General features: G+C 46.2%; 1 protein-coding gene across 3 annotated transcripts in view; it reads right to left on the bottom strand.

Annotated features, from left to right (window-relative positions):
* Window positions 1-1,052: 1,052 nt before the first annotated feature.
* MAP3K3 (mitogen-activated protein kinase kinase kinase 3) overlaps window positions 1,053-9,373 on the bottom strand; it is a 30,415-nt gene continuing 22,094 nt past the window's right edge. For all 3 annotated transcript variants that reach the window (XM_010154812.1, XM_010154811.1, XM_010154813.1), the window contains 5 exons: window positions 8,511-8,659; window positions 6,573-6,704; window positions 5,756-5,885; window positions 3,971-4,148; window positions 1,053-1,596 (listed from right to left, as the gene is read on the bottom strand). In XM_010154812.1, the coding sequence (XP_010153114.1) occupies window positions 1,368-1,596; window positions 3,971-4,148; window positions 5,756-5,885; window positions 6,573-6,704; window positions 8,511-8,659 (818 nt within the window). In that variant the 3' untranslated portion in view covers window positions 1,053-1,367. The remainder of the gene's footprint in view (window positions 1,597-3,970; window positions 4,149-5,755; window positions 5,886-6,572; window positions 6,705-8,510; window positions 8,660-9,373) is intronic.

Consider the following 9,373-nt stretch of genomic DNA (forward strand, 5'->3'; position numbering starts at 1 on the left):
TCACACAGGGAAGCTGTGATAACTCCATGAATCCCCAGCTCTTCGAAGCTGCTGCTCTTCAGGAGTGAAGTAAGGCCGCTGAGTGCCCCAGTCAACATGCAGGATCTGAGGTAAGCCATCAGGAACGCAGAGACGAGGTACCTTTCAACTGCAAAATCACGTCGATACGTGTCGCTGGTGCCTGTACAGGGATCTCCAGTTAATTTTAGGGATATGCTAGCATTACAGATGTTCTCTCTGGTTCATCGTTTGACTTAACTCCTACAAAAGCTTACTTAAATAGGGCCCTAACATCTTATGGAAACCTTAAATGAACACTTGCACCCCTGTAAAACAAAACACACACACTGAAGGGTTGAGCTTGATTCTACACAAGTAAAACCAGTGTCCAGCTAATTCTCCCTGTGAAAACCTCAATTTTCCATTAGGCTGAACTATCTTTGGTTTAAGGGATGATATGAAGTTACCAGCCAAAAAGATGGGTGCAACAGAAAGCTGTTCTGAACTCCCTTCCAGAAGGGTTTTGTTTAGACCCAGCAGTCCCAAGGAGAGGAAGCAGGAGCATCGATGTGTTGGCTACGGGGACACAAGCTAACCGACCCTATCGTCATGCTGGGACACATCAAGCCTTGAAATCAAGCTCTGGTTTTTCTAAAGTCAGTGGGAGAGCCTTTATCTTCAGCCCCGGAGTGATTGCATTCTGCTGAAACTTTTCCGATTACCCTGACATTTAGCTAGAAAGACCTCCCTCATGCCCACCCCAAAAATCCATGGTTTCATTATAAAATAACACTATTCACATACTTCTGAATCAATATTTTCTGAACACCTTCAGATGCTGAATACTCAAGAAGAAAAATATATAATAATATAGCGAGCGCATGCTCCATGACACATGGCTTTTTGCTGGATTCATGTACTATAGATGCCTCGAAAGCCCTAGCAGTCTGGAAAACCGTGACCCACACGCAGAGTCGGTCTGGATGGCTGTTGCACGTTTCTGTTCTGAAGAGTGTAGCTCTTCCAGTTCCCACCTTGGTTCAGATTCCTTCTACGTTCAACCAGTGAGACACTTCTTAGATCCCCATTCTTGGGCCTGCAGAAAACATGCAGCCAGCTGCAATTTCACATCAAGGTGACTAGGGCAAAAATGCAGCTCTGTTTGTCAGCTGTGGGTAGGACAAACATTCGTCCAGCAAACAAAGGTATCAGGCACAAGAGCAGACCCTAGGTTCCTTGGCATAACTTCCCCAAAGGACTAGGACAGCTGAGTTGGCATTTTGAAGATGCAGCACCACAACGGGCAGTTGCAACCAGACCAGACGGGCACCAAAAGCCCAGCACGAGCTGCTAGCAAGGGAGGTAATTCAGTACTGGAGCTGTGCAAACTGATGTCTGAGCAGCTCTTCCGCAGAGGGTCTGTGCCTGGCTTCCACAAAGATCTGCTTCAGAAAGTCCCTGCAATGTTCTGATATGTGGGAGGGGAGCTGGGGGTTGGTGGGTTGGGTGGCGATTTTGAAAATGGCTGCCATGGCTTCGTACTCTGCCCAGGGTGGTTTCTCCGTCAGCATTTCCACAACAGTACAACCGAGGCTCCTGGAAAAGCAGACAGGAAAAGAAAAACAAGTGAGAACTGACTCACACAATAATGCACACTGTTCAGAGAGAACTTCCAAGCAGCCCACATCAAGGTACAAGGAAAACAGCTATAAAATGGCTTTGTGCTCAGCAAACCCCGCGTGTGCACAGATTCGGAGCCAGACCTGCCAGCGTCACTGCTTTTACTACCGTCAGGCTGGCAGTAAATGCTGAGAGAGGCAGGCTGCTTTCTGCTGTGGTTCTTGCTGCACCGGGCACGGTGCATTGCCATCTCTCCTGCTCGCCTCTGCCCAAATTCTACTCTCAGTAACCATCTGCATTAAAAACAGGGGGCAAGAGGTGCTCACGAGAGGTCTCCAAAGGCACTGTTTGACCTCGGGTATTTTGGGTGCTGCTGCTGCTGTTGTATCTCAAAGGCACTTGCTGAGCTGCAAGGTAGAAAACATCCTTTTTAACCAAGGTCCGGTGAATCGGGGCTGGTTGACCCCACAAAGCCATTTCAGCAAATCCCCTGTTCAGTGCACAGCACCAGAATGCCCACACGCAAAAAAAACCCCTAATACCTCCACTTCACAAGAAACCTAACGTTGCAGATGGTCAAAAAACCAATTAGTCTTAACAGCTCCAAACGGAGAGGGCAGCAAGTTAACAGGCAGCAGGGCAGATCCACCGCGTCACGGCAGAACTCCCGGTGAAGCCGATGGGGCTCTGCGGGCTAATTCGAGGCAAGAACGTGATGACGTGGGACGGACGTGGCTGAGCTACCTTTCTGAAGCGAGCGTGACACCAATACTTTCGCGAGGAAGATAGGTTTCTGTGGTTCTGCAGTGACTGGTTTTTGTTCAAAAAGGATTAATTGCTTCCTCCAGGCCACGGATTAAGCAAAAGCAGTTGGTGAACTTCTAATATCCACCACAGTGTTTTGATCACATCGTTCCATTAAAAAGGCAAAACTACCTCCCCTACCTTTGAACTAAATCCTCTTCTGAAGTGAAAAAGCAAAGAAAAGGCATTTTCAGAGTCAGACTTGCATTAATTTTCAAGACAAGGAAGGAAAGGAATTAAATCCAGTGAATATGCAAGAAACGATTCCTTGACAAGGTTTAAAATCCAACGTGAAAATTTTACACTGGTTTCCAGCCGTTTAAGACTTACTAGAAGAGAGAACAGAAAATGCAAACCATGTGTGCTGAAGTGCTGGGGGTTTGCTCAAGAGCAAGCAGGGATATATTATTGTTTAGACTGATTTATACCGTTTAAGCAGATCCGGTTTCTTTAAGATATTCTGCAAACAGCAGGCATGTTTTTCATGTCAAGTTACTCCAGCAATAACAAATAGCTCACATATTCTGCTATTTAGGAAAAAGAAAATTGGAGAGGGGCCTGCAGCGGTGGCAGAAAGCCAGGTGGCTAGATTTGTTACGTCTTTGAGCCTCTCGGCCATATGCATCCACCCTGGGACTAACGCTGCGCTGGAAAATTCTGACCCCCCTAAATAACGATGGGGATTGTAGGAACTGGAGCTCGGCCAACGGCAGCGTCTCTTTGATGGGAATGGACCGATGTCAGCACCAAGAGGAAATCCACAACTGCATCAACCCAGGGGGACGGGCACGTGCTCCATTCTCTCCCCAAGCATTCCAACTGGGAGAGTCTGCAGAACTTAACTCTTTGCATACGAGACAAATTTCAGCTGTTTCCATTCACTGCTTGCACAGCAAACAGCACAGGCCTTGCTTTACTGTGGGGACCCTCCCCTTTTGTCACTGTCGTTGAGTTTTACAAGCTCACATTTTAAGGCCTCCAGAACCAACATTTTGACACAGGACTATTTTCCTCTTTCCTTTCAATAGAGGTTGTTTCTTGGCCACAGCACAGCTACAGTTTCCATTCACACATACTTCAGATCACCTCTGATCCGACCTGCATCTTTTGTGTTATTCCAGGTTGGGGCATCTTTCCTTTAAAGCTCAAATTCTACTCCTTTCATTTCCAGTGTGTTATAAGCATACCTCTCATTTTATAACCAAATGAATGGACTCTCCCTGAACCACCTTCAGTCTTCTCTTGTAAGGGATATAAGAAGGATGGAAACCTCGCTCCAGTCAGAAACAGAAAATCAGCTATCAGTCTGAGCGAGGAACGCGTGGAAATTGCTCCCCAACAACTGAACGAGCAGTTGCACGTTGACACTGCAAAGCACAGCCTGCAGCAGGTCATGTCTTGAGTTCAAACCCACAACTTCAGTTCGCCTTCAACTTCTGATCCAGACAAAATCTGGTTTGGGATATACGGATGACAGAACGTATATGCCTTATCTCGCTCCAGTAAAGCTGTAAATCGATCTATGGACAGACAGTTAAAGCCTCACCACACGTCTGCTTTTCTTCCATAGCCTTCTCCGCTGATCACCTCTGGGCTCATCCAATATGGCGTGCCAGTGACAGAGCGGATGCCTGTTCCAGACATACAGATTGTCTGCAGCCGTTTGCTGGCCCCAAAGTCCCCAAGCTTCACATTCCCAGCAGAGTCACGGAGAATATTGGCTCCTGGACAGAAAACGAAGAATGGAGACAGCTGTTTTCATGCAATCCAGCTGTTGGATCAGCAGCCTACAGAGCTGATATCCAACCCAGAAATACGCATGCTCATGGTATGGCTTTTTCCCCATTAAGCCTCAGGTGACCTGCTAACCATCATTTCTCTAATTCGGGTTGTAGCCAGGCCACTCGCTAACGGCTGCAAATGGGAAAAACTTCAGGGGAAAAACACAAGGAAGTGAAGGGGGAAGGGAAACGAGAGCTGAGTCAGCACCGTCATTGTTACACTGCCCGTAAACATCTCAGCCAGCCTATGCAGGGCCCCCAGGCCAATGGCTTGGAGAGTACATAGCCGTGTAGGAAAGGATTTTATTGGGATGCTGCTTCGGCCAGTATAACCATTCTTTCTGGTCAGCTGGGGAACAGATGTAGCTAATTAAACCACTTTGAACTCCTACAATAAACAAGTCAATCTCCACTTGGTCAGAGGTCCTGAACACAAGGCACCAGGGAAAAAAGCAAACTTAAGAGCTGAGCTTGTATGTGGACACAAACTAAGGCTCCGACACCAAAACCAACTCCTCCAGAGCTGCAGTAAGACAAATCTCTGTGTTGCCATTACCTGGTATGTGCCTACGTGAACTCCTCCTGCTCTCCAATAAAATGCCTTTGTACTGGGTGATAGCTTCAGCACTTCACTTCCCCATTGGAAGAGCTGAACTCAGAATAACAAGTCTGTCCAGGCCAGCACCCCGGAGGCAGAGCTAACAGTTTGGCTTAGATGGGTGCAAACCAGTGAACAACCCACCAGGTAGGAAATCCTTAGGTAACGAGCATCACAGGAGCAGTACACAGGGCGTTATTCAAGAATCTGCAGCTCATTTCCCTTTGCCACCCTAGAGGGGATGCAATGAAGATTCACAGGCAGGAACAAGGGGATATTTCTCTTGCAGCAAACAACCCTCCTGGTGCCTCTAGAGCACAGAAAAATTTGTGTGGTGTCTGCCACATCTGTTGACATTAACTCTTAAGGAGACTGGCTGGCTCTGGAGGTTATACTGGGAAGAGGAAGATTAAGGACTAATCCCAGAGGCTCTACATGGAAGACGAGAGGTTTCTCACGTGGAAGAAACAGGACAGTCACAAGAGCCTGAGGTAAGCAGGACTGTCAAGAGCAGGCATGGAGCTCTTATGGCAACTGGTAAGCCTACCAGCTGAGAAATGGTACTTTGGCCAAGCGGAGAGGGAATCAGAAGGGAATCCACAGGCATATGAGTGTGCCTTATGGGGGCAGTGAAAGTCAGGTGGCAACTCAGCCTCATTTTGCTGGGGTGTGAGGGAAAGATGAGTGTTCCTAAGAATTACAGGCCTCCAGTCTTCTATAACCTACTGCCATGCTCTCAGGTCCTGTCGCGAGACCAGCCCAACCTCCCTTACGCAGCCCAGAACACAGCCTGCCCCAAGGCCTGCACAGAGATAGAAGACCATAAAGAGATAATTGAGCCAAGCAACGTTCAGAATCCCCAGCCAGGATACCGAATTTTTAACACTTGGTTTCTTAGTTCAGAGTTCCTTTAGCATGTGGTCTTACAACACACATCACCAGCTGATCTCACCCTTTATGTCCCTGTGCACAATCATGTTGCTGTGAAGGTACGAGACTCCCTCGAGAATCTGGTGAGTGTACTTCCGGGTTACATTTTCCGTGAGAGCACCATACGCCTTCAGCTGGTCTTTCACTGACCCCTGCACCAAAAGCAAACAGAAAGAATTGGCAAAGAAATGATAAACCACAAATCTTGCAGTCGCCATTCAATTCCCATGAGCTGTGACTCTGCTGTACACCCAACCGGCAGAGGAATGAATTCTGGCCTCTTCTAAAGCCTTTGTGTGAGGCTGTCAGAGCATCTTGCCCTGTGAAGCCCCTTAAAAAGGACACGCTTTATGGCAAAAATAGCTTAAGGAGGTTCTGCCTGCTTCCTCCATCCTTACACTGTTCTGGTCCAACTCCATATGAAGACAAGCAATAAAAGAGTTTAGCAGACTGATCCAGGTCAAAAGCCTTGCAAGGTCAGTTTTAGCTTAATTTGCTGTACTGTATGACTCTGCTAATTCAGTTAGCCCGACTGACAAGCTGGCCTAAGTCTTCTGAAGTACTTTGTTAGAGCAAATTGAGACTGAAGATCTGGTGTTAGTGACTAATGAAAAGAATTTATTTCAGGTACAAGACACCAGAAAAAGCCCAAAGATGTAGTTGGGGCACAGATACAAGGAAAGTGGTGGCACTGTAAAGCCAGTATGAGAAAGGGCATACCTAAGAGGGCATAAGGTTGATTACAGAGTTAGGGTAATCACAGCAACTAATAAACCAACTAACAAACCCACCCATCTCACTTTATGATCTGCGACTGTGCTGCTTGTCTCAGCTCTTACCCCTGGCATGTACTCCATGAAGATGGTCAAGGTCTTCTCCGCTCGATCCCGTAAGCAGCCGTAATACTGAACAATACGTTCGTGCTGGAGATTCTTCAGCAGCTGAATTTCACACTCCAGGGCACTCACTTCCTATGGATGTTGAAGGAGAAAATAAGGTTCCGGCCCCAGGAAATATTCCATCCTAATAAATCTGTCCATGTCACTGGAAGGATAAGGCCACTACCACACTGAAGGAGTCTAACCCATGGCACTGGGTCACCTATCTCTTGGGAAAGGCAAGCACTACCAATGCTTCACCTTAATCCTTACTGTATAATAAGCAGGTAAGTATTGGTGCAGAAGCTCTGAACACAGGCAGTATAATATATGGATTTACTACCAGAAAAACTTTGTTCCTTGTCTTGATTCTGTCAGTTGAATGGCTTTAGCCCAGGAGGTTGAAAGCATTCTTCACACACAACACAGATATAACCTTCCTGCTCACCATTAAGCCGAGGGCAGTAAGCATGAATTTCAATTATGAAAAAGCTCTGAAAACACAGTAACAGAATTGCTAGCAATCTTTCTGTAGGAACCTCAACCTATTGCACAGCAAAAGTAGAAGTGCTGAGTTCCTAATGTCTTTTGTCACCCAGTCCTGTTCTGATTCACACTGACGATTCTCCTTGAATCAACCTTATAATGGCTTCCTCTCTCATTTCCTTCAAAGCATCTGCAGCTATGCACATGAAACTGGTTCTTGCTTTACTCCTGCCACAGACAACAGGGTATCGTAGCACAAAGGCAAAAAGACTATCCAACAATTTCAGACTGAATCGTAGATGTTTGCTGCCCAGGAAAAGTATCAGGTTCTCGCTGAATCCAGGGAATGAACAGGCTGAACATCAAAGGTACTGGAGCAGGAGGATTTATGGAAAAAAGGAATGATAGTTTCCCCCAGATGAGTCCCACTTAACTCTCTCCACTCCTGCCGCTGGAAGGTGCCAGGTTTGCTTTTCTCGCCTTGGGAGAGGAGACAGAGTTTCAAGAGTGAGGACCGGGCTGCTGCAGAGGTGCATGGAACCAGAGGAAGCTGCTTAATTGGGCCAACTGACAGTTTAAGGTTTGGAGTTTCAGTGCCTTCAAAATACATTCCAGGGTGTTCTTCCTTGGCTCAGTTACGGTCTGATTTACAGCAGAGACATAGTACAACTTACAACTTACTAATTTAGGACTTACCTTGACACCAACATCTCATATAAAATCAGAATAATTAAATCTTCGTGGATCAGTTATTCCAGCTCAAAGTGAATTTGTTCAATACTGGGAAACTGGTACAGTGTTAAAACTCTAGGAAAAAACCTAACAGCCATTCCATCTGCATCCACTGTGCAAGGAGTCATGTGGTAACCTATAACTTCAAGGTGCCCCTTCCCATCTCCACTACTTCTAATGTGTTGTCACATTCCTGATCTTGATTAATTTACATGCCACAGTTCAGTTTGTTTTGAGGACAGGGGGAATTCAGAAGCAGAAACTGGTAATTAATACATTTGATACAGGTCCTGCCACATGAGCCCAGAAAGTGGATTTTGCAAGTGCCTGCAGCTTTTTTTATTTAATAAAGAAAAAAGACCTACTCTTTCTGGGTTTAGTTTCATTCACATCCATGTCTAACCAGGAACACAGGGCAGTCTAGTATTCCTCAAGTAACCTGGCAACAAACCAAAAAGCTGAGAAGGGAGAGCCAAAAATGAAGCCAGAAAATGGATTTTAGTTTCAAGCTGAAGTTAATACAGAAAAGTAATTTTTAAATGACTCTTACTCCTCTCCACATGACTTGAAACCCCAGTACAAACTAAATAAGATACTAGCTTTCGAGGACAGAGAGATACAGGCACTTTGCAGGATCTCAAAGTGTGCATAATGAGTATTAGAAGCTGTGATGAGAATTACCTTGCTCGTTTCGGGACTCTCTGGGTCAAACTGGACCTGCTTAGCGGCAAGCTCTCTGCCCGTGTCCACGTCATAGCACAAATACACACGACCAAAGGCACCCTGGCCCAGCAGTTTTCCTCGTCGCCAGTTTATTGGAGCACTCGGAGCTAAAAAAGGAACAGTAACAATTTCTCTTTTCATTATACTACTGACAGATAATGGTGATCTTGTCAAAGAGCAATCCCCATCATACTGGGATTGAAACAGGTAAGTTGCAGCTGAAGGACAGACATGAGGCACTCTCCCAGTGTAAGGGGGGGAGTGGCAGAACTCTGCACAGAATCCAACCATTCAGACTCTCAGGACCTGCTGACTGCTGCCCCATTAAAATGAAACTGCAAAATATTTTGCAGAGATACACTATTGACAAGGTATTCAAGGAGGTTGATGAAATTTCATTCCACCAGCAGAGTGGATTCTACAACATCACTACTCAAGAAAAGGGGCAGCAACTAAACAGCATCTTCCAACCGCTGATCTGCAGTTACCAGATGCATCAGATGAAGAAGAGCTGGATCAGCCTTGCTAAATCAATCCCACCCAGCTGGGAATGACTGTTAAGCTTCTGGGACAACTTGAAGGACAATACTTCTGAGTTCTTTGCCAACCATTGGTTATTTCAGGGTTCCTTCTCCTGAGGGAAGGATTTCCCTGCAAGGCGCTCTTCAGCAGAAAAATTAGAATTCAATTCCCAACCAGAAACTGATAAGGGTGGGGCCACAGCGTAAGCACAGTGCAGGTATCCTCTTTACCTGCGGAACAGTCAGACTCTCATAAAACGATAGATGAGAACCAGGTAAAACTGCCACCTCCAATACCCC

The sequence above is a fragment of the Eurypyga helias genome, unplaced genomic scaffold (assembly GCF_000690775.1).
Source record: "Eurypyga helias isolate BGI_N326 unplaced genomic scaffold, ASM69077v1 scaffold13267, whole genome shotgun sequence".
Classification (NCBI taxonomy): domain Eukaryota; kingdom Metazoa; phylum Chordata; class Aves; order Eurypygiformes; family Eurypygidae; genus Eurypyga; species Eurypyga helias.